Source organism: Pseudorca crassidens, chromosome 3 (assembly GCF_039906515.1).
Source record: "Pseudorca crassidens isolate mPseCra1 chromosome 3, mPseCra1.hap1, whole genome shotgun sequence".
Classification (NCBI taxonomy): Eukaryota; Metazoa; Chordata; class Mammalia; order Artiodactyla; family Delphinidae; genus Pseudorca; species Pseudorca crassidens.
In genome coordinates, this window is record NC_090298.1 from 129,653,917 (window position 1) to 129,680,000 (window position 26,084).

A 26,084-nucleotide genomic window follows, 5' to 3' on the forward strand; every position below is an offset into this window, starting at 1 on the left:
AGGAGACTCTGACGTTTGGATTCTCACACCCTGCTGACAGAAGAGAAGGGTGCAAGAGGGCTTGACAGCTCTGCTGATGGGCTGGGGCTGGCCCTCGGCCCCTCCCCACAGTCTTCTGTAATTGATTCTGTGCTTCTGACACCTCTTCCCTTTGGGCTGCAGGTCCCTGTCCGGCCGCATCGTTGGCGGCGTCTGGTGGTTCTTCACCTTGATCATCATCTCCTCCTACACAGCCAACCTGGCCGCCTTCCTGACCGTGGAGAGGATGGTATCTCCCATTGAGAGTGCCGAGGACCTAGCGAAGCAGACAGAAATCGCTTACGGGACCCTAGAAGCGGGATCCACGAAGGAGTTCTTCAGGGTAGGGACATCCCTTGTCCCAGGGCACTTCCACAAAAGGGAACCACTACTGTCAGTAAAATATCCTTCTCGTTAGCATGAGATTATAGGCAACTGCTTAACTGAGCGTAAGTCAGGGAAACAGACATTTCTCAGCTTTCTACGGATCCCTGAGAAACCTTCATTTCTGCATTCGTGGAAACTTCAAAGCTCTTGCATTGAATTAGACCCTTTATGTATACCAGTCTGTGCCAAGTTCTCCGAGGGCTGCAAAGGATATGACATATAATTCCCTTCCTGCTCCTATAAGGACCTTCAGCCTTATTAGTAATTGATTAGGAACAGCGAGGAACAAGGTCCCAACCTGATGCCCTTTGTGTCCCCTCCTTGGAGACTTTGATGAATAAGATGTTATATGGGAAGTAATGACTGGAATAGGCAGTCTATTAAATAGTGCCAGGAGATACAGAAAATGTGAAGTGGGAGTGGAGGTGGTGGAGATGTCTTGTGGCTAGAGGCAAAATGAGGAAAATAATGTCGACCTTCAAGAGTCATTATGAGATGAAAAGAGGTGGACATCTAAAATACAAGGAAACAAAGAACAATGAATGGGGGCTCCATTTCCCATGAGGGCTTCGGAGGGTGTAGGCAATTGAAAGCCATCCTGAAGGAGGGGTAGGGAGGGATTGCGGCCACAAAGGATAGACCTGTAAACATCTCTAGACATCATGAAACCAAGTTAGATCAGGGTACGCTAATTACATTCTAGGCAAAAGGAGCAACTTGAACAAATGCTCCAAAGCAAGAAAACCTGTAGTTCCCTGGACTTTGGAAATGTTTAGCACAGGGAGTTACCATATATTAATCAAATAAAAATAATAAACAATTGCTACCACTTCCTCAGCACATACTATGAACTGGGCCCTGTGCTAAGAAGCACACATTTCATGACTTATTTCATCTCATCAGAGGCAAGTTGGGGATTTGTTATCCCCATTTTACAAAGGAAGCTCAGAGAGGTAAAAGTAATTGCCCAAGGTCACACAGCCAATAAGGAGGAGGAGGAGAATACAGAGCTAGCCTCTGCATCGCCTCGGGCAAGAGGGTGGGGATCCTATGCAGACCCACTGGGTTCTCACTGCAACTTCATGGAGCAAACCCCAGACTCTGAGTGAACCCACAGGGTGCTGTGCACAGCCTCTTGATCGTGGGCTCTGCGTTCTGTATGACAGGCAGAAGAGGGACCAAAGTCCTAACCATGGCTGATGGAGGTTCCAAGACTAAAATCATTCATTTTCAACATAGTGGAGCAAGAAGGTAACTTAGGGGTCACTTGGTCAGAGTCGTCATTTTAGAAAGAAACATGACTTGCTTAGGCTAACCCAACCAGTTAGTAGAAAAAGCACTTGTAATCTTGTTACAATTCTCTGACATCTTTAGCCTGCAACCAGAGTATGAAGGAGATGCCCGATATCTGTCCATAAAGCCAGTTCTATGCCCCAGGCCCTGCTGATGCAGTCGGGGAACCACCCAATCTGTCCATTCATTATATACCCATGATCTCCACCCCGGTACATTCGCATGTTACAGCCCCCGAAGCCCCTTCCCATCCATGGTCTCCTTTATGTTTCACCCGTGACCTAAGGCAGAACAGGGGTTGTGTGTCCACGTTGCAGGCAAGAATTTGAGATGCAGGGAATTCATGATGCAAGTGTCCGGGAGGGGTACAAAATCTGAATTTCCTCATTCCGACCCAAATATTCTTGCACTGAACCACACTGTCCTAATGGATGGTGTCATTAATAATTTTTTTTTAAAGATCGCTCAAGTTACTAGATAGGCCCATAGACAAATCCAGTCTAACCCTCCACTCTTGTAGTTGGGGAAAGTGAGGTCCAAAAGAAAATGTGCATGTCCTAGCTAATTCAGAGGCACAGCTAAGACTTAAGACTTCCACGTTCTGTTAATAACTATGGAAATACACATATTACTAGCTCTTGTCCAGAGCACTGTGCTAGGCATTTAGAACAAAGGCAGTGCATATTTGACAAGCTCTGTGCCCTAGCCAGGCTTACTTCATTACACTAGGCAAATAGGTTGTATCAACAGTTCACTCTGATTGGTCAAGAGTGCTTACCTGGAGTTCTATGTTAAGAGGGATTCTGAGGTCACATCGGGCTCAGTATGAAAGAATTCTTTAATTGCTATCAATGTCTGCCATGTATATAGGAAGAGAAACTGGTACCAAGCCAAACATGTATTGGGCATTTCTACCCTGAAGTCCAACCAGAAGAAAAGTCATAATTATTAGTAGTAATTGCACCACTTACGGAACACCTGCTACGTGCCAGGCACTGGGGTATGCCCTTTACCACTTTAAAGTGTTCTATCCTCATATAATCTCCATGGCGACACTGTGTAGTGAGTCCATATTATCGCCATTGTCAGGAGAGAAATACTGAGGCTCAGAAAGGTTATGTTACTTGCCCAGAGTCCTGCAGCCACTGAAACATAAAGCAGAAAACGAGGGAGACAGCTAGTCGTAGTGTAAAGGTACTAGGGGTGCAATCAGGAGATGAGGTTTTACTCCTCCTGGCCCTGCCACTAACAAGCTACATGACTTGGACAGTTCATTGCCACATTGTGGGCCTCGGTTTCTTCACCTGTAAAAAAAAAAAAAAAAAAAAAAAGAGTGCTGCTGACCCGATGTGTCCTGTGAGCCCTTCCATTTCTGTGACGCTGACCTTGAGAATTATCCCACCAGGACCTTGGTGGGTGGGGAGACAAGGTCACCTACCACCCCCATAAGGCAGAAGGAGGGAATAGGGCAACAAGAATTCTACTTCTGAACAGTCTGGCTTTTCATCCCCGTGGCAGCCCAGAGCTTCTCGGCAGCCCCAACCCAGAGTCACTTAATCCTCCACCGACAGTTTAATTAAGATGTGTGAAGGGCTGTGGGAGCTGCGGATGAGGAGAGAGATCCAAGAACAAATACCCCAAGCCTGTTTCCAATCCTCCCTGCCACTCGCATTGCCTTCGCATTCCTGGAGATGACATTTTCCTGATAGTTCTACTCTGAGCGACTGTGAGTGCAGCCTTGGCATTGGGGGCACTGGGGTGAGGCTGAGGGGACATATTAATTTTCTGCATACTGTGGCCCAGAGCGCTCTGCCGCTCTGCCTGTCAGCAGCCCAGTGTTCCCCCGCTGTGAGCATCCTGCCAGGTCACATTGCATCTTGCAATTGCCCTGCTGCGTGTCTTGCTGGTTTTGTGCCTAGAAGATGATCCGCAAATCTGGTCACAGCTGAATTTATCTATTTCCCTGTTTCCTGTGAGAGAATATTCAATACGTTGTGGATGCTACGATTGGTCTCGGATATTTCTTTTCCTAACTTTGATAATCCTCCCTCCCTTTTCTCCTTTCTTTTTTTTTTTTTCCTCACCTGGACACTGTTGCTTGAATGATAAATATTCACGTAAAGAACCAAATATTTCAAGCTAGCAAGGAACGTAAAGGTTACCATGTCCAAACTCCTTATAGAACAAATGAGGAAAGTTAGCAATACAACCAAGACTATCACCCAGGGTTCCTCACCCCCAGGCCAGTGTCCTTCCCAGATTGTAAACCATCTAGTGAAACAAATCATCTCATTTATCTAATTATAGACTATCTTACAATTCACTCTACCGAACGCTTCCCTGACATTGTCAGTAACGATCTCCATTCATTTTTCCTTGAGACCTAGAGTTTTTCTGGGTCCAAATATCTTTATTGGCTCAAGCAACAAGCTAACTGCCTATCAATATTTTGCCAACGCTTGTTGATATCAAGAAAATAAACTTGATATTGTGTGCAAAGAATAATGACATATTGCATGCATAACGATAATTTTATACTAAAGAAATCTGTAATCTATATATCAACCACTAGATTACATAGGTGGCCTAACTCTAGTAGTAACTGTCTTTAAAAAAATAGTCCCTTACATGAGTTTAACACTTGTCCATTTACAAAGCATTTTCAAAAGCCAGATACCAGTAGCCCTAAAATACATCTACCTGTTGGGGAAAGGATGCTTTTTAGGAAGAGCATCACATGTGAGAGGGTGGATTTGTGGTCCTAGACCATGGGCCCTCACTAAGAACCTACTAGATAGATGCAAGGTTAGACTCTGTGCAGGACCCACAGAAGGGAAGACGTCCCCTACCCTCAGGTAGTGTTCACAAACTTGAGACCTAAGCCCAAGTGTGAATGGCTCTCAGTCCTAAAAGTCTAGCTTGGACATGCAGTGAGTGCCTGGACAATGTGTCCTAGAGGAACATCAATCCTCACAATATTCCTTCTAAAGTGAGGGCCACACAGGCCATACAGATGAATCACCTCGGGAACTTCTGAAAAAGATTTATTCTAGGCTCCATCCAACACCTGCTGCATCAGAATCTCTAGGTTTAGAGCCAGGGGGTCTGCAGATTTACAGTCTCTATACATGATTCTGGTGCCCACTAGAGTTTGAGAACTACTGTCCTTGGCACCGAGATAGTCTCAGAATACACAGGATTTGTTCTGATCTGTGAGATGCTGAGTAGGATGTGGCTGGAGAGAACCAACATATCCAGGGGAGTGAACAAATGAGGCAAAGTCACAAAGGAAGGAAGGCCCAAAATGAGTTCAGGAGGAAATGAGGAAAGCAGCTTGGCTGGAGGTAGAGGCTTTTGAAATGTAAGCAGAAGACAGTATTAAGTCCCAAGTTATTAACTTTATCAGACAACAATTTGCATTCTGAGGGCCAGTCTTGCAATACGGGATGACTGGAACTTGGCGCCTATGATCTATTAGAAATTCTTTAGTGTTGTCCTTTAACGATGAAATCAGACTCCACCTATATCGTCAGCTCTCCACTTCTTCAGGGCTCTGTGAATATGACCTTATTGAACAACAGATAGGTCCTCTGATGTCTTGAAAAGTCAGACAGAGCCCCAGTTTCTTAACTCTCCCCATATTTAAGAGGGCTGTAACTATCAGCAGTAATTAAAAGATTCTGAGTTCTCCTATTCATTCTGTATTTGCAAGGTATTTGTACTTTGAAGCCTACTGGTACTAATTAGAGCCTCTTATTTTGTAATCACCGATAATTTGTTTCTTCCTGAGCTAATCTCGCTCATGAATGTGTGATCAAGCCACACCTGGCTCTTCATTATTGTGTGTGGGCCGACCTCCATGCCACCACGCACAGCCAGCGCTTAATTCCAGCTTCGTTCCTGTCCCCTGCCAGAGGTCTAAAATCGCCGTGTTTGAGAAGATGTGGACGTACATGAAGTCAGCAGAACCATCTGTGTTTGTGAGGACCACGGAGGAGGGGATGATCCGAGTAAGGAAATCCAAAGGCAAATACGCCTACCTTCTAGAGTCCACCATGAATGAGTATATTGAGCAGCGGAAACCCTGTGACACCATGAAAGTGGGAGGTAACTTGGATTCCAAAGGCTATGGCATTGCGACGCCCAAGGGGTCCGCCCTAAGGTAAGTAGCCAAGATCTGCTTCCTTGGTACTCCCTCTCCCCTCCCTACCTCAGAAAGGAAGCTGCTGTGCCTGCCACATGGCTCCAGGGCCACAGTGGGAGCTGTCAAGAGGTCTCTTCTTAGACACCTGTGGGCCTGGGAGATTCCAGCCACCCAAGATCTTCAGCCCTGAGGTTGGAAATTGACCCGGTGGCCTCAGCTTGCTCTGATTGTTGCTGCCCATGTGTCCCCTTCCCACGCCTCGCCTTACCCTTCCAAGTGGTAAACACTGATGAACCTTGTGTTTCTGTTGTGTGATCTGTAACACACCATCCTTTACCAGACACCTCCACATCCTACTAGGCCACGAACAGGGCTCTCCAGCAACCTGGATTCTTTGACAGAAGGTGGTTTGTAATGTTTGTCTCCAAAGAAGCAAGTACATGGTCCAAATGAAAAATCAAGTCATTTGAGTCCTGAGATTCTAGCTGTGGAAATCAAAACAGCACCAAGCGAGTGGTAGCACCCATTCTTTCCTAGATGCTGATGTCTTTAGCAAGAAACAGGTATTTAAGTAAAGAAGCAAAGTGGACTTTATTTTCACATAAAGAAGCTCTGGTATACATTCCAAACAGCTAAGGCAGAGTCCTGTAAAAGTAAAGTCAAAACACCTAGATTTAACTCTGGGATTTACTACTGACTGTCTTACAAAAGGTGAGACATATCATCTCCCGACCTTCAGTATCCTCATCTATAAGGAGAGGATAACCATCTCATCCTTTCCTAGGTCCAAAGTGGTTTTAAGTTCAAATGGGATAATCTATATAGAAGGTAAATGAAAGCAATAGTGTAACGTCACCTGTAAGGCACTGTGTCAATTACAGAGTGATTAAATCACTTTAGGGAAGGGTAGCATTCAAGGAAAGGTGAGACTGTTTTAAAAGGTTGTAAAAAGATGGAGAGAGGTTCCTAACCCATTTTGACATGACATCCAGAGCCAACTCTGCCTCCACTTCATTCATTTATTCCAATAATATTGATCCCTACAACCTTCTAGGCACTAGGCTAGGAGCTGCAGCTGCAGTTTGGGGGCAAGACATACATAGTCCGGGTCCCATGGAACTACATTCTTGCAGGGAAGAAAGGCATTGAACAGATGATTATTGCTTAATGGTTCATGACAATTATGATAGTCTATAAAAGGGGACCCAGAGGACACCTACTTCCAGCAATTTGGCAGAATAAAACCCCCACTATTAAACACCTAGATATGCTGGAGAAAGATATAACAAATACACTTTTAAATGCAAGTTAAGAAATCTCTAGGTCAAAAAGGGAAAAGGAAACCAAAACCATAGTAAAAAGCATAAACTAATTATTCTGGGTCTGCCCTAAGCAAGGCAAAGTTATAAATTATGTGACAACATACATGAGCAAGAATCAGAAGTACAAGTAAAAACATAAAAGCAATCAAAAATACTTTTAAAAGAAAAAAACACTATCATAAAAGATAAGATGTATTTGGAAAAGTATCAATTAGAACTTACAGAGGTGAAAAAAAATGTAGTCATTAATATAAAATCTCAATTTTAAAAGAGTTAAACAGCAAATCAGAGTTGAAGAGAAAATTAGTGCACTAGAAAAAAATAGGAGACGATTCCCTAGAATATCACACAGAGAGATAAAAAGATAGAAAATATACCAAAGAGGCTAAGAGACATGAGACAGAAAAAAATGCCAGGTGCGTCTTCTTTAAGTTCCACATGGAGACAAGAGAGGATGAAGTAGAGGTAATATATGAAGGGAATTTTCCAAAATTTATGGATAACATAAATACTCAGATTCAAAAATTATGAGTCCCAAGCAGGATAAACAAATGAAAATCAGCAGCTGATTCAACTGAAACTGCAGAACAATAAAGACACAGAGAAGATCTCAAATACACCCAGAGATAACAAGGTCCAACTGGTATGCAGGATAGGTAGGATGTGGCTGAGAAGACTTTTCCAAGGATGCTTTTTTTCCAAGCTGAAATATGACAGATTAACAGGAGCTAACTAAGTATAGTGAGGGGAGAGGAAGAGAAGAACAGTCCAGGCAGAGGGAACAGAACATGCAGAGACTCTAACTAAAAGAAGCTAAGTACTCCTGGAGCACGGGTAATAAAGAGGAGAAAAAGTTAAGCTACGATTGGAGAATAATGAAATGCAGACAGATTTTGTAAAGGATTTTTGTCCTTATTTGAAGAGCAATGAAAATACATTGAAGAATTGTAAGCAACTGTCCAAATATCAGGAAATAACGATATCTGTAGGAGTGTAAAAATAATTGTATGTGACCTAATAAAGGGAAACCAAATGGCCCAGTATTTATTAATCATGCATTTTTGTCTGCAAGAACTTAAAAATCTCTTTGTACAAGTTTAGGCAAAGTTCAAAGGGGATTCAGAGGCTAGTGCTTGGCAAGAAAAGAAACTTTTAGGTACTTATAGAACATCACCCTAGAAAGGCCCAAGGTAGAGAATGAATTCTTATAGGTCCAGGAACACCAATGATGCTGCAGTATTACAATTAATGAAGGCTTTATGGGTCAGGGACATCATTTAATCTAAATATTTAGATGCAAAGTTGGAAAAAAAAAAAAAGGCTACAGAAGGTGACACGATTTGCCCACTCAATACATTACTTCCACCACCCTACCCTATCCATGGGTGCCTGGAACATGGTGACAAACTCAGTAATGTGAACGTAAATCTCCAGTCATCTGGGACTCAAATTACTTCCCACTACGATAAAAGCTACCATTGAGTGACTGCCTACCACATGCCACACGCTGTGCTATGTGCAGTGTTTCATATCCTCTTAATTTCCCTATGAAGTACCATTATCCCCATTTTACAGATGAGGAAACGGTGGCACAGAATTAAGTTACTTGACCAGTTGGACACAGCTAATAAAGGAGCCAGATTTCAAGCCCAGTCAGTCTGACTCCAGAGCCCGTGGATGTACTTACTCTCTGGGCTGGGCATTATGACTGACAACACTGTTAAAGGCAGGACACCGAACTTATGCCAGCTTCCCAGCACCTATTATACTGGGCAAACAATCACCGTCAACTCAAAAATTAAAAATGCAGACTTTTGGAGCCCAGGGCATCCACTCACCACTCTGAAGGCAAAAGATAGTGACAGTGAATGCTCACTTTAATGCCCTTCTTCTTTAATGCACCACTTCTTTGAGCAGTAACACTGCCTTTATGGGTTTTGCATGCTCAAAGATTCTTTCTGGTGTAAATATTGAAAATAGTTCAACTCTATAATAAATAAATACCTAATTCTATTGCTTACATCTCTGTGAGACGTAACAAGTCATTTATTGATTTTGAGAAAGAAAGAGAAAGGGAAAGAGACATGAAAAGGAATATCTTCCAGATAAGATCACAGATGGTTGATGTGCAAGTCAAGAATACCTAAATGGGGCTTCCCTGGTGGTACAGTGGTTGGGAGTCCACCTGCCGATGCGGGGGACATGGGTTCATGCCCCGGTCTGGGAAGATCCCACATGCTGCGAAGCGGCTGGGCCCGTGAGCCATGGCCGCTGAGCCTGTGCATCCGGAGCCTGTGCTCCGCAACAGGAGAGGCCACAACAGTGAGAGGCCCACGTACCGCAAAAAAAAAAAAGAAAAAAAAAAGAATACCTAAATGGAGCCCACATGGCTCCAGCTCTCTCCCAGTGCTCCTTTCTCTCCATTGGCAACCTTTATGAGAGCCATGGGGCTCCCTGACTCGAAAACAGAAGAGCAACGCTCATCCTAAGAGAGCCTTGGGTTTCTGGCCTGGGAACGTCCCTCTTCGCCTACTTCTCATCTCAGCAATAAAAGGAGTCATTCTAGCAACCAGCAGTGTAGCGGTCCCATGAAACATATCATTGCAAAACGGTTACAGAAAATATGAGTAACCACACATGTACGCCCACAGTCCAGCCCGGCTTCCTTCAGGTCTCTGTCTCACATGCCCCGAATGATGCTGACTCCCCAAGTCATGGTCAAACACCAAAGAGTCATGGCAAGCCAAATGCCACAGACACATGTGCCTGATGCAACAATCTTAGATTCACTGATCTGATCCCAGCAAACCATTCTGCATGACAGAGGTGGAAAATGAGGAGAAGAGTGAAGGGGTAGGACATGATACCTCTGTTCCCCATTGAAAAGGGGCTTAAATGTACTTAAAGAGGATATGGCAGAGGAAATCAATGTTGTCTTCAGATTATTTAGAATTGTAGAAAATACCTTTTCAAAGACCGTCTAGTCATTCACAAAGTTGCAGACTCTTTAGGAGTGTTTTACACTACAGACCTTGCAAACTTCTCTTCTGCCCTGTGAAAGGTGGGGCTTTGGCTGCCCTCACAAGGCAGATGTGCTCCAGACTTAGGGCCAGTGCCCACAGCCAGAAAGGACCTCCCTGGCGGTCCCCTGCACCACTCTCCATAAAGCCAGACCTGACCACACCTGTGGGGCATTCGCTCCCTTCCAGCCTGCCTGGAAAAAGGTCCAGGTTCCTCCACGGCAGATCACCCAGCTCTGCCCCACAAGGTCAGAGAGCCGATATCTAAGGCCCAAATGTTCCTCTAAAACTTGCCAAGTCTACTTGGCAGAGGCCAGGCTTGTCCCTACAGAGCATTAAAAGGCTGTGGCAGTGACAGAATGGCATTTGTCTCTTCTGCTCTGGAAACAAATACTCAGGAAGCAAGGTGGTTCCGTGCTTGATTTTCCATTTGGACAGGTGGTGTTTCTTTGAAACAGATGCTGTTTGTTGGCCGTCACTGCATGCTTGGGATTGGGTGAGGGGCTGGATTTTGTTTCCGAAGCCCTGAGGTTGTGGATAAAGACCTACGCAGCCAATGCCGGTCACTAGGGAAAGGGAATAGGTAAATCCACTAATTGTGATCTATTGGCCCTTCTGGTGCCAACTCAATGTATCTGCTGGTCTGAACTGAAGTCTCTTGTCTTTATTATGACAAAGACTCCCTTCAGTTAGAGACGATGTATTCAAATTTCCTAACTAAGGGAGCATGACCCCTGTTTTACCCATTCAAGAAGGAATCCACACCAGGTGGGCCTGAGTTAAAATCTCATCTAATGACTCTCCTTCACAAACCATCTATCGGGAGTTTAATGGATTTGCTAAGAGTTATACCCTAATCGGGACATTGGTCAAAGTCTGGTCTTTAACTGTGACTGTGGTTCCGCGGCGTCTTCTCTGGTCCCTGTGATCATGACGTGTTTGTGTTCTGTCACGTGTCTTATCCATGCCAGACGTGTGAGCCAAGGTGACAGGAGGAGCACACTGCAGCCTTCTCCTACAGCTTAGTGGGTGCGGGTCTAAGACCCACTCCCTGGGCTTTGCATGCAGCTTCACAGATTCCTTTCCAAATATGTATCTTCTCCACACACAAAGGACTGTGCGCTGCACTTCAGGGGGCAGTGGTGAGAGGGAAGCGATCCCAGCCCCTCAATGATGCACAGTCAAGCACAGCTCATGAGCCATATTACACAGATACCCGTTATTCTGCTCAGTGCCCTAACAGATCTGGGAACACTCAAGAGCACAGTCCACATCTGAATGGGAGGATTTCCAAAAGTTTCGAGGCCAAGGTGACATCCAAGTTAGGCCCTGGAGAAACTGTGATAGATGAGAAGTAAGAACAGGGAACTCCAGATGGAGGGGACAGAATAACAACAAACACAGCGGTGGGAAATCATAAGGCCTGTTTTCAGGAACAAGAATCCACTTTAACTAGAGAAGGCATTAATAGGTAAGAGCGACTGGCTGTGGTCACAGTGCAAAGGATTTCAAAAGTCGCTCTATTTTTTATCTGATGTCAGTAGAGGTCATGGAAGGCCACTGATGGAGGGACCATGATCAGACAGACTCCCGAAGATGATGCTGGCAGTGGTTTGCGACGAGAACCAGAGAGGAGGCTCACAGGCAGGGAGGTCATTTAAAAAGCCATTGTGGTCATTTTGGTAGGCGATAATGAATGTGGTTACAGATCATAATGAGATGGGGACAGATGGAAGAAGCGGCTCTATGTTTGTCATCAGTCATAGCCTTTACTTTAAGACTTGGCAGTTTGGGAAAGAACTCTGTTATGGGAGCTTTCTGGGACTTCTGTGTTCCTGCTTCAGGACTACCCAGGTACAAAGTGATTCAGGCAAGGACAGAAAATGGGCAGATGTATCCCCACCTCAACTTCACCTCTGGGGCACCTAGAAGATTGAGGAAGGCATCTCTGGGAGGGGTACAGAATTCCTGGCTCACATGCAAGAACGATAGAGGCTGCCAATTACCTCTACCTTCCTCCTACTGCACTGTATCTTGTCTATATCTATTTTATTTTTTAATCGGACATAAGCTCAAGATTGCTCATCAACAGTTTAGTTTCAATCGTATTCCTACTGAATAGATTTTTCTCCCTTCACACAACCCTAGGCTGGAAAATATCTCCTAAGAACCACTCGTCTGTATTGGCGTCTGGCTAAAAAAAAAGAGGGAGGTCAAGGCCATGACTTAGGAAGAAACGTCACAAGGTTTTACGGGGAGTGGTCTCACTTCCAGGGGTTGAGGGTCTCCTAGCTGCCCACCTCCATCCTGGGACCATGTGACATGATTGTATCTTCAAGGCCGTTGAGAAGGGTTTTCCACTTTTAGGGAATCACCCTGACCCAGAATGTCACTGGGAAGCAAATAAGCAAGTGACGTCTTGGTGGTGTTGAATCTATTGCCATAAAAGCACAATATTCCAACTTTAGTATGCATTAAAATCTTCTACGGAAGCTGGTTGAAAATGCCCCTTTCTAGACTCTGATTCCTGAAATTCCTGATTCTGCAGGTCCAGGTAGGGTCCAGAAATGTTCAAGTTCCACAAGTCCGCTCGGTGATTCTGTTAGAGGTGGACAGCAGTCCACTTTGGGAGGCAAGGTTAGACGTCAGGGAAGAGAGATGTACGTGTTTTCTGAGGAAGCAGTGGCTTGGGAAGAAAAGGAAGATTAATATAATGGGAGAATGACAGGGAAACTGCATTGAACAGTGTCAAAATCATGATCCTCGGAGTCAAACTGCCTCAATTCAAGGTCAAGGGCCATTAATTTACCAGCAGTTTGACCTAGCTTCGTGAGTCACTATAACTTTATGAGCCTCTGTTTTCTCTTCTGTAAAATTGGAGTAATAACAATTCACTGCAGTTGCTCTGAGTTTTGATGAAATAACATAAAGTGCTTGTCACAGAGGGTACTCATTAATGTTAATTCTCTACCCCTATCCTCCTCCCATTAGACCTACCAGAACGTCACTTTTGAGCCAAATAACTTATTTTTTTCTTCTTTGTGAAACCAACTGTGTTCATGAGAAGTACACATGAGCCCCACCCTCAGCTCCCTACACTGGCTGCATTAGAAATAAAATGTCTCTCTGAGAACAACTTGTGATCCACCCCCACAGAGAACACACTAAAAAAAAAAAAAAAACACTGATATTTCTTTCTCTCCCTCCCTCCCACCCTATTCCCATAGTATGGTATTGGTGCAGGGCCCACTGCTGAGAATAAATGCAGTATGTCCCAGGGAAATGACAGTCCCTTTCAATTGGTCCTTGCCTCCTGATGGGTAGCCAGGGATGCTTGTTGTCATGGTAACCCCCTGAACTCTGTGACCCAGGTCGGGCCTGATCAGAGACAAAGGTCTCCAAGCAGAAAGGCTGGATTCGCCTGTATCCTCAGAAGAGCTGGAGAGAAAGGAAGAGAGGGAGGGAATCAGCGGATAAAAAGGGAGAGAGAAAAAAAGAAGGGAGGGACAACGAGGCAATCAGAAAGTGTGTGTGTGTACGTGTGTGTGTGTGTGTGTGTGTGTGTGTGTGTGTGTGTGTGTGTGTGTTTGAAAAGAGACTGGAGGTTTGCCAGAGGAGGGCTGCATCAATACAGAAGCTTCTCGGGTCAGGACACGTGGGATGGCTCGGAGAGAGTACCAAGAAAGCCTGCTAGGAGACTGGCACAGCAACCCCGCGCACAAGCCCGGGCGGGGGATGGGGGCGTGATTTAGCCTTTTAGTGGTGATGCTAAGACCTATTGTTAACATTTCTCAAGCACTGACTCATCCCAGGCACTTCTCTGAAGTATGTGATGCGCACTAGCTTATGTAATCCTAACAACGACCCTGGGAAGGTAATATTGCTTTCATCTTAATTGTACAATTCAGGAAACTGAGGCAGAGAGAGGTTACGGAACTTGCCCAGGGTGACCTGGTGTGGAAACTGGACAGCTGGATTTTCAACCCAGCCAGCCTGACCCCAGGTTGGGATCTTCCCAACCGTGTGAGGCAAGCGTGGACGTAAGGAGGGAAACTATCAGGAAGGGATGATTATTTGGAGGAAAAAGATCATTTATCCTCCCCCCAACACCTACACGCAACTTAGTCCCACCCAATCAATATACAAATAAGAAAAGTGAGGCTCCACGAAGGGAGGTGCCTACACTGCCTGAATCCCTAGGGAATCCTTCCTCCCTTCTGCACTCTTTGCATGGGGGAGGCACACAGTGCAAGGGACAGGGTCACATCACAGGCTGACGTCGTGACCCCCTGCCTAACAGCAGAAAGGGGCACACTCGTTGCTTGTTAAGCTTCCCTACCTGCCCATGACAGACTGAAACAAAAACACCCCTAAAGCATTTTATGCTTCCAGAAACTCTGCAGAGCTTTTGATGGAGTTCAACAATGAAAAGCAGACCACTTTAGCCTGACTTTACCATAAGTGTACGGGCGGGGGGCGGGGGGAGGAGTTGTGTATTCATTTCATACCTGCTGTGTACCTACCGTGACGTATGAAATGAATACATATGAAACGAATGCATTCAGCACCCTAGCGATGTCCAATCAGTCATCCCTCTCTCATTTTTTGACTTAGGCATTATCATTTTCCTTCACAGGCGAGGAAGCTAAGATTCAGAGAGGTGATGTTTTGCCCAGGTTCTCAAAGTGACTTGTGGGACAGGGCTTAACTACAAACCCTGATTCCCAAACCCTCCTTTCTTCCACACCTCCACCTCCGTGCTAACAGAGGCATCCTCCCCTGCCTCTGGCAACTTGTAAGGTGGCATCCTGAAAACATCAGGGGAAATGAGACACCAGGTCCATTTGCACTCCACAGCCAAAGCACTCCTTCCTGAAGCACTGGGCTAGGCTGCAGCTCCACGGTGCAAGATTTATTTTGGAGGGTCCTGGCGGCATCCCAAAGACAGATGCGCACTTACTCCTGTTAGGGCTCCGTTTCTACCATGCCTGGTGGAGAAGCTCGTAAATGGCAGAGCAACACGTTAAGGAGAGACAGGAGGAATGTGGAGAGTGCAAGGTGACAAGGATGGATCTGGGGAGATGAACCCCACGGGAAATGAATGGCCTTGACCGCGAGAACAGCAGCCCAGGCGGGCTGTGATTTGCCTGCCCAAGCACTGCGTTCTCCCGCTGATACACGAATTGTATGTTGCTTTAAGAGGCTGATGCTGTCAAAAGTAGCACCTCTTTTCTCTCTGTCTCAACCTCCCCCCCCTCCCCCTGCCTCTCTCCCCTCAGCAACTTTTTTCCAGACTTGCCCAGCCTTTTGCCTTTTCTGAGAAGGCAGCTGCTGTTACACAAAGGCAGACCAGGACAGGGAAGGTCTGGATACCTGTCCCAGCTCTGTCACTCAGGGCTCGTGGGTGTGGGAAACAATGTGCTTTGTGTGGATCAGACCCTGTTCAAACCTTGTCTCCCATATTTACAACCCGTGTGATCTTGGGAAAGTAACAATAAGCAGTGTGGACCACCGACTGATCATTGGGGCCCTGAAGTTAGGGCTGAGTCTGAATCACGGGCTGCCAGTTAATGACAAAAGGCGCTCAGGCACTTCACCTCCCAAAGCCTTGACTTTCCCAAATATAACAACTGAAGGTAGCACTAACATAAACTTCGGCGGTTGTTAAATGGGATCATATGAATGTGCCACAGTGCCTGGCACACACTAAAGTGACTAAGAAGTGTTGACTGTCATTATTTAATCCCTCTGAGGCTTAGTTTTCTCATCTTCCAAATGGGGATCCTAAAACAGGCTCCCCAGGATTGTCTTGAGAATAAATAAAATCACTTAGGAAGAGCTCATGGTGCATCGGGAGTTCTTGGATGTTAATCCCCTTTGCTCGTCAACTTCCCCTCAACTTGCTGCTTCCCCTCGGCACTCACCATCTATTCTATTAGTTTGGGGATCCATCCAAATAAGTGGTGAGTGCCTTCTCTGGGCCAGACTTCTCTTGGCTTCTTTTCATTGCAGTGGGGCAGAAATTGCAGGATACCAGGGAACAGAAATGTTCAAGTGTATAGCTTTATTCCCTTTACACTCGGTACCACAAACGTTCGGCTAATAGCCACATTGCTTCCATCCATTTGTCCGGAAGTAGAAAGAAAAGGTAGGGGTAGTCCTGAGTTGAGTGCTTGCAGGGAAATTCTGGGCCACCTGTTTCAGGAATGTTTTATGAGTGGCCCTGTGGGCTGGGATCATGGCTGGATCATCATATCTAATCAGCATCTCTCTATGGAGAGTAAAGGACAAAGGCCCAGGTGAATCCCTAAGCAAAGGAGCCACTTCCTCCCAACTAGATGGAGGTAGTAAGCCAGCAGTTCTCAAACAAAAGAAAGTCAGGCAGGGAAATTTACATATATTATTCATCCCTCCTCAGCACAGACATCTAGCAGAAGAAGAGCATAATGGCCTCTTAATCATATTCCCTATTCCCATGGGAATGAAATTTATTCCTCTGGAAGAACATTAAAAACAAAAAAAACATAGCACTATTTTTAGTTTTTTAAGGAACCTCCATACTGTTCTCCATAGTGGCTGTATCAATTTACATTCCCACCAACAGTGCAAGAGGGTTCCCTTTTCTCCACACCCTCTCCAGCATTTATTGTTTCTAGATTTTTGATGATGGCCATTCTGACCGGTATGAGGTGATACCTCATTGTAGTTTTGATTTGCATTTTTCTAACGATTAATGATGTTGAGCATTCTTTCATGTGTTTGTTTGCAGTCTGTATATCTTCTTTGGAGAAATGTCTAATTAGGTCTTCTGCCCATTTTTGGATTGGGTTGTTTGTTTTTTTCTTATTGAGCTGCAGGAGCTGCTTGTAAATCTTGGAGATTAATCCTTTGTCAGTTGCTTCATTTGCAAATATTTTCTCCCATTCTGAGTGTTGTCTTTTGGTCTTGTTTATGGTTTCCTTTGCTGTGCAAAAGCTTTGAAGTTTCATTAGGTCCCATTTGTTTATTTTTGCTTTTATTTCCATTTCTCTAGGAGGTGGGTCAAAAAGGATCTTGCTGTGATTTGTGTCATAGAGTGTTCTGCCTATGTTTTCCTCTAAGAGTTTGATAATGTCTGGCCTTACGTTTGGGTCTTTAATCCATTTAGAGTTTATTTTTGTGTATGGTGTTAGGGAGTGTTCTAATTTCATTCTTTTACATGTAGCTGTCCAGTTTTCCCAGCACCACTTATTGAAGAGGCTGTCTTTTCTCCACTGTATATTCTTGCCTCCCTACCATACAACCCAGCAATCCCACTACTGGGCATATACCCTGAGAAAACCATAATTCAAAAAGAGTCATGTACCAAAATGTTCATTGCAGCTCTATTTACAATAGCCAGGAGATGGAAGCAACCTAAGTGTCTATCGACAGATGAATGGATAAAGAAGATGTGGCACATACATACAATGGAATATTACTCAGCCATAAAAAGAAACAAAATTGAGTTATTTGTATGTAGTGAGGTGGATGGACCTAGAGTCTGTCATACAGAGTGAAGTTAAGTCAGAAAGAGAAAAATACCGTATGCTAACACATATATATGGAATCTAAAAAGAAAAAAAATATGTCATGAAGAACCTAGGGGCAAGACAGGAACAAAGACGCAGACCTACTAGAGAACAGATTTGAGGATACGGGGAGGGGGAAGGGTAAGCTGGGACAAAGTGAGAGAGCGGCATGTACATATGTACACTACCAAATGTAAAACAGATAGCTCGTGGGAAGCAGCTGCATAGCACAGGGAGGTCAGCTCGGTGCTTTGTGACCACCTAGAGGGGTAGGATAGGGAGGGTGGGAGGGAGGGAGGCGCAAGAAGGAAGAGATATGGGGACATATGTATATGTATAACTGATTCACTTTGTTATAAAGCAGAAACTAACACACCATTATAAGGCAATTATACTCCAATAAAGATGTTAAAAAAAAAATCATAGTACTAGTCAAGCCAGTCTCCTTGAGTCCCATAAACACTGCTTTTCCCCACTCCAGTCTCTTTCCTCTTACTGCTTTTTATTTCTCCCCACCTATAATTCAAGGTACAGTTCAGTAAAGCAAGGGCCAACTGCCCCACAGAACCTAAGAAAAAATTTACTTTGTAGGAAACTCCTATTGATTGCATATCACATGGACTGATTTCTACCCAGCCAACTTCCATGTATACTGTCACTTTATGAGCAGGTTATCAAGTCAGTTGATGTGTTTGCTCTGCCTACTTCAGAGAACCAGGAAATACTAGTCCTGTTGCATAGACCATATAATACAAATTAAATTAACCAACTCTTAAAGGGACTTAATAGTGCCTTTCGCTGTTACCAGTGATTATCCTAGGAGCAGCGTGAAAGTATATGACCGTGATCATGCAGCTGAACTCTACCAACATCCCCCGTATAGTATCCTCAAAGCACTAAAGTAAGTACTTTTAAGGAAAGCAAAGAGGCAGAAATCATGACAGTGGCACTCCCAAGATTAGATCCCAAAATCTAACACAGAGACTGCAGCTTACATGCCCCCGGGGGGGCCAGGAAAAGAAAATGAATGAAATGGACCAGGGGAAACCCGTATGTGGTTTCTTCATTTTCAACAGAGGCATGAGGAAACAAAACCACAGTTTAGGGTAAATAATAATTATAGTTAATATTTATTGAGCACTTGCTATATATGACAAGACCCTCTAAATCCTCATATGCATTCCCTAATTCATGTAATCCCCTCACAAAAACCCAATGACGTAGGTATTATTAAGAACCTCATTTTAGGGCTTCCCTGGTGGCGCAGTGGTTGAGAGTCCACCTGCCGATGCAGGGGACATGGGTTTGTGCCCCGGTCCGGGAAGATCCCACATACCGCGGAGCGGCTGGGCCCGTGAGCCATGGCTGCTGGGCCTGCACGTCCGGAGCCTGTGCTCCGCAACGGGAGAGGCCACAACAGTGAGAGGCCCGCATACCGCAAAAAAAAAACACCTCATTTTACAGATAAACAATCAGTGGCACAGAGACGTTAAGTAAATTATCAAAGGTCATACAGGTAGCAGATGGCCAAACCACAATTTGAACCTAGGCAGTCCAGCTTCAGAGCCTGTGCTCTTATCCATTACACTACGCTGTAGATGGAGAAGTGACGGTCTCTGGGGTATCCTAGGACATGGTGGGGACTTAGTGAACGAAAGAGTATATGCCTATCTAGAGGGGATGGCCTCCACTCAGTTCTGGTCTAATATTGCCATATGGGAATATTGCCAGATCTTCTCATTTTTCAAAAGAATCTAGTAATCGTGATTTTTGTGTGAACTACTGAAATTTTTGAGTGCTGTCCCAGTCAAGGGAGAAGGAAAGAAAGGAGATACAACCCAGTAACAACTAACACTAATCCAAAGAAGAGAGGAAGTACCATAAAGACAGACAGATAGATGGACAAATAGATCCACTGACTGAACAATCAATAGGTAAGGCAACGTGGGAAAACCATGCAGGTAGGGGTTAATACCTTGCCCTTTCCCAGGGTGGAAGTTCTAGCAAGGCCTCTAGCACGAAGCAGCAGTCCCTGAACAGGACCTTGAACCAGTGGGGAGAACATCTACGAGCAAGATGGGGAGAAAAGTATTTCAGGTAAAAGACACAGCAAGCATACAGTACAAGAGTGAAAGAGATGGTAATTCATGCATTCTTTTTCCATCTGTGTTATCACTGTTTTTCTGCAAGGGAATCATTTTCTCATAGAAAATCTCTCATGGAATCTCATTATACAAGATACTTAGGCATAGAGCTGCTACAGAAAGAGATGAGGGGCTGGAGGTGGAAGTGGAAAGGGGGAGGAGAGAGAGAGAGAGAGACAGAGAGAGAGAGAGAGAGACAGAGAGAGAGACAGAGAGAGACAGAGAGAGAGAGAGAGACAGAGAGAGAGAGAGAGAGACAGAGAGAGAGAGAGAGAGAGAGAGAGACAGAGAGAGAGAGAGAGAGACAGAGAGAGAGAGAGAGAGAGAGAGCGAGAGGGCTGGAGACAGGTTCAGGCCCGGGGTGGGGACATGGGAGATCAGAGCGTGCCTTTCTTCCCCAGGCGCCATTCTCTATAACTGGAGGAGATCATTCTCCTACATTATGACCTTTATGTATTTTGAAGTCCACAAGTAAATAATAGTCCTGCTGGTCTGCCCAACATTCTTTTCACATTGACATCTGTCTTCCACTGGCCAGTCCTTAGAACGAGCCCAGCTTTTCTTCTTTTCACTGAACCAGAGGTGGCCAAGATGAGGCCAGTGGCTGGCTCTCATCCTGAATGGTGTTTCCACTCCCTCTGTTAATGGTGGGAAGACTTTCATTCATTCCCTCCGTTATCTTTTGGCAAGCATCTCCGAGGTGTCTGACACAGAGCCATGTGCCTGCTGCTGGCAGATGGTCCTACGTTACGAAACCAGATGTGGTTTACTGTGAGCTGCCACGAACTGGTGATACCTGCATCTCACATTATGGGGTGGCCTGGGGATCAAACGTGCCTTCGAAATGCTTTCTGTCTGTAGAAACCCTGGCTGGAGGGGCCAGACCTCAGGTCCCCATCTGGATCTCTGTGCTGCATTAGGTAATCTTAGCCACAGGACCCTAAAGAAAGTTACAGGGCCAGAAACACATATCACACATGTAAAACTAGTATGCAGTTTCTAGAGGTTCAAGAAACATGCGGTATAACATATATCTTAGAAATTTAAAACCACTCCTTCATTCAGCAAACATGTATCAAACAGCTACTGTGTTAGCTATCATGCTGGGAGCAGGGCCCCTACCATTAAAGAGATCTCAGTCTAGCTGGAGGAGTAAATGATGGATAATGAAGTCATGAGTCTGCTGTATTTAGATGGCAAGTACAGCAGGAAAGAAAGGAAGGCTAGATCCATTCTGCCTGGGCCATTACAGGAAGCACTGCAGAGAACAACATACATTAGCAGCTTGAAAGATGAATAGGTTCCACAGCGGCAAAGTGGGCTATGCAGAACATGTACCAACCCACAGGGGTATGGCTTTCACGGCACATCCAGTCCAGCCACTTGAATTTGTCTAGAATTAATCTCAAAGCACTTTCACATCTGTCACCTCATTTGATTCTCACAATACAGGCAGCTGGAGCAAGAGAATTATTCCCATTTTACAAGTGGAAAACTCAGGTGCCGTTGTTAGGGTGACCAGCTGTCCTGGTTTGCCCAGCTCTGAGCAGGTTCCCACGATGTGGGACTTTCAGTGCTAAAACCAGGAAAGTCCCAGGCCAACAGGGACTAGGTATAGTTACAGGACTTGTCGGATAACTTGATCAGAGATGACTGAGGGACTCAAATCAGGCCTTCGGACTCTTTCCTCCAACCCCAAGTGGAGAGAGAAGAGAGTGTGCTATATGTGTTTTTGCTCTTTTTTTTTTCTTTTAAACCAATTCCTTCGTGTTATTTTGTAGAGTTAGAAAACAAAGACAAAACCTCTGTGTTCTGACTGACTCACTGCCTGACCAACATTCCTGCTCCTAAGATCACAGAACTGTCTGTCCCTTGGGTACACTCAAGAGGGGAAATTACCTGGAATGGCCACAGCTGTGAAGGCAACTCTGACCCTTAAGGAGACCTAAGGATGCCTGCATTTTAATGGAGGCTCCTGATATAACCCCAGGAACTCTTTATTTCCTTCCACTTGGAAGGTCATTGGTTAACCTCTCCCATTTCACCCACCACCCCAAGCTACTGGACCGGAAGAGTTCTACGGACCCTTCACTTTTTGCCCAGTGATGGTGTTTGCCTTAGATGGTCCACGCTGACGATGTCACAGACTAGACTATGGACAGAAGGGGTCTTAGAGACCACTGTCCAAAAGGGAGACGATTAAGAGAGTGCCGTCCAGACCCAGGTCTCCAAACACCCAGTCCTATCCTAGACTCAACCACGCATCCCCACCTGCCCCAGGCATGGCAGGTCAAGCAAGCTTCGTTTCTTGCCAAAGCTCTGGCCTCTCACTCCCAGCAAAATGAACCTGGTTTGATCTCAACAAAGGAACAGAAACAACCAGAGAAGGTTTCTCCCCGAAACCCTCAGCAGAAGCGGTGTTCTCCTCCTCTGCAGGCCATGGCTGTACGAAGGGAAAAGTGTATGGGAGAAAGGAGATGGCTGGGCCTTCTGCACAGAGAGAGCACCCTGGGCCTTGGAAGCCCCCAGCCCCATGAAGGAAGAGTTAGAATGACCATACTCGCTTGCATATTGACCTTTATCCAGTGCACGGAAATTCCCACTCTTCATGGCTCCCCCTAAATGTCTTCAAATCTCACTCATCAGTAGCTACACTCCCCCTTCCTGAGGGCAGATGCAGAGCCCCTTGAAGCCTCTTCTCCTGGAAGCCCAGTGGTTCCCAGCCTAGAGAGATCACAAACCATCAATGCCCAAAAAGGAAATGGGGGTGGCGTGGGACACTTGACAGTTTTTTATCTCACCAAGGAAAGATACGAAAAGAAACAAAACAAAAAATTACCGTCTCTCCTCAACATCATTTAGGAAGAAATGTGTTAACACTAAAAAGAAGAAAGCAGATCATCAGTCGCACACAAAGGACTGTCGTTTCAATGGAAAACTTCGGCTCTCTGGAAACTGATTATGCAACGCTCCCTTTCCTCATTTTCCCAGTGATTAGTAAAAACTTCATCACAAATTGGCGTGGCTCATTGGACCAGCCTCCTGGGACCCACTGACTGAATCCCAACTTTGCCTCTCATGCATGAATTCCCTCCATGTTTTTCCTGACAAGGAGTCGTCCCACCAACAATGTCTTTCCTAATTGATACTTTTCAAATAACAATTTCCAGAGAGCTCTAACAGCTCCAAAGTTTGCCACCCTACTGAGCAGCAATCTGTGTCCCTGTGGCTTTGTCTCCCTGATCGAATACTGCCCTCCAGCACCTCAGAGGATAAATCTAATTCCTCCTCCACTGACAACCAATCCCAAGTTTCCAAGCGAGCCCTGTTTACTTTGCAGTGACCTATCATCTCCATTATCCCTGGATCCAGGGTTACAACTTTTGATGTTGTCTGTTTCTCTTACATGAGTCATTACACTGGGTAATTAATTGATGCCTATTGACTTAGTACTGAGTACTTAGTATAGAAGGGCTGCTGGTCTGAGGCTCCTCCCTGCTTAAACACCTTCCATATCTCCCTGGCCCACAGGTAAAACGTTGACTTCTTAGTATAGAATTCAAGGATGTTCACAGGTGGGACTCAGCAGTTGTAACCTCATCTCCCAGAAATTCCCCTCATCATGACCACACTCCCCAGGCCCTGTAATTCCTGTCTCAGGGCTTCTGATATCCCTTTTCCCTTGGCACAGAGGACTCCCTGAAGGTTTTCTCACTTCCACCCACTATCAGAACTAACCTCTCTTTTCTGGTACTTCCATACCCCTTGCTGTAAAATCAGATTCAGCCTTCCATGGACTATTGCGAAGCTTTTCCGCCTCCCACACTAGACTGTACATTCCTTGAAAGATGAGGTTTGTAACTTCATTCCTACTAATTACTTAGCACAGTACTTGACACTTAATTGGCCCTCATAAATATTTGGGGAGCTGACCCAAAGACATCGACTCTTTACTCCAAAGGCTTTATAATCAAGTGAAAGGCTAAGGCTAATAATACACATGAAACGATGGTGGGCAGAGCAATGACTTGATTGCTAGGTGCCAGGGAATTTTAAAGGAAAGGTCAAGGAGAAATCAAGTGTTCAAGGAAAACATGAGGAGCATTGTAGGGCAACCAGATATTAAGAAAGAATTAAGGAGAACAGGAAGATGCACGTGCATAGCAGCAGGAGGAAACACACTGGTTGAAGGAGAGCAGGATGCCTAGAAGCCTAGTCTGATTAAAACGGAAGCTTCCTTGGGACTTCCCTGGCGGTCCAGTGGTTAAGATTCCGGCTTCCCCTGCAGGGGGCGCAGGTTCAATCTCTGGTTGGGGAACTAAGATCCTGCGTGCCCCAAGGCACAGTCAAAAAAACAAAACAGAACAAAACATCCGAAGCACCCTTTGGAGGAGGAGAAGTCAAGCGTATCAGTGCGGGCTGAGCATCAACTCCAAGGGCTGTTTTATACAACACTGCTAAGATGCTTGAATTCAAGGTTCTGAGGGCAAGAGTGGAAGTATGGACAACTGCTTTAGAACTGAGGGCCCGAATTCAATCTTTAGCTTTTCATAAGTTGAGGCCAGTAAAAATCATCTGAAATATCTCCCCTGGCTGTTTTCGCTTTTTCCAAACTTTAAAATCCCTGCAAGTATATGATAATATACTTCTTCACAGTGGCAAAGTTGAATACATTGAACCTTAATGAGTACAAAGTCATCCTAAAGAATATAGTTCCAGAATTCCAACTTCTCTCTCCCCAAGATTTCCAAAGATAATTCATTGATTCAAAGGCTTCCCTGGACCCATCAGCTCCTGTGGCTGAGGGTCAGGGCTCAGGAAGTTGAGGGTGTCTTCTGCTCACTGGCCCTCTTCGGGAGCGAATGTCATGCACGTCACCATGTCCGCGATTACAGGCCTAGCTGCGTTCCCTGACAACCCAGGACCATCATACTGACCCTTATACTGAGCATCTGTCCAAATCTGGGAACTTTCAGATGACTCTGACTCTGCCGAATTAGGACCATACCTGATTCTGTTTTGTTTGTTTGCTTTATGTTTCTTTGTTTCTTTGTTTTTCTCGATTCCAAGCACAGGATTTGGCATAAGAAAAGTTCAGCTAGAGATCTGGTTACTCAAACAAGTAAATGTCATAACTAATATCAATATTTGAGCCCTTTATAAATGCCTTGCTAAGGTCCTTGCAGTTCTGTTTTTTAATTCAAATTACAGAAGAAAATAAGGACAATGTGCCTAAATTCATTCTGAAATGTCGTCCTTACTGTTTCTTTGACTCTTCCAGTGTCATCCATTCAATTAGAGGGAGGTGATGCTAGATGGTGGTTGCTCTCTTTAAACATTTTTGTTTAGCAAAGTTAACATTTAACACACATCTGTGTTAGTTCTTCCACCTGCACTATATTTTTTTCCTCATCCATGAAATGTAGATGTCTGGAAACTACTGCTAGTCTGGAGCATGGCCTCTGCTATCCAGGACCCTGGATTTTGCACATATCTCGGTTCTTATCTTATTAAGTTCTTGGCTTTTATTTTCCTGTAATAGTTTTAGAAGGGACTATTTTACAATCAGATTTATACCTCTTTAACTTCTATTTTGAACATGTTGTGCATAACCTTTTCTTGAGGATACTATCATTATCGGTTTTCAACGGCATTGGTTTACAATATGGTGGATCTTCTGGAAAACACATATTATAGGACAGTTTGCCAGAACCAGAACCAGAACCCAAGTGATCATCATTCTAGGACCATCATTTTTGTCACAAGGAAGGAAGGAAGGAACGGAGAGAGGGATGGAGAGAGGGAGGGAGAGAGGGAGGGAGGAAAAAAAGGAAAGGAAAAAAGAGTCAAGTTGTAAATTAGCATCTTATGAAATGGCCTCTGAGGAGGTTTTCCTCCTTTGCTGCCTTTGCTCTGCTGTGGCCTTGGAGAATAGAGATCCTTGGGTGTCACTGCTGTGGGCAAAATAAAAGTTTTAGAAATGACTGGGCGAGTGTGGGGCCTGAGCGAGCACTGGAGGGGGCTTGTCAGTGCATACAGTACCCCAGCTTTGGAAAGCTGGTTATGTGCATGGACTTGAGTCACACAGAGCTGGGTTAGAACCGTAGGCGAGTTATGTATTTGTCTGTGGAATGGAAAGTACAATAGGAATGGAAAGTGCAACCAAACAGGATTCCATAAAATAATGCATGCAAAGCACTTAATAC

General features: G+C 45.0%; 1 protein-coding gene across 6 annotated transcripts in view; it reads left to right on the forward strand.

Annotated features, from left to right (window-relative positions):
* Window positions 1–26,084, forward strand: part of GRIA1 (glutamate ionotropic receptor AMPA type subunit 1) — a 311,855-nt gene that overhangs the window by 265,026 nt on the left and 20,745 nt on the right. For all 6 annotated transcript variants that reach the window (XM_067732350.1, XM_067732349.1, XM_067732348.1 and 3 more), the window contains 2 exons: window positions 163–361; window positions 5,613–5,860. In XM_067732350.1, the coding sequence (XP_067588451.1) occupies window positions 163–361; window positions 5,613–5,860 (447 nt within the window). The remainder of the gene's footprint in view (window positions 1–162; window positions 362–5,612; window positions 5,861–26,084) is intronic.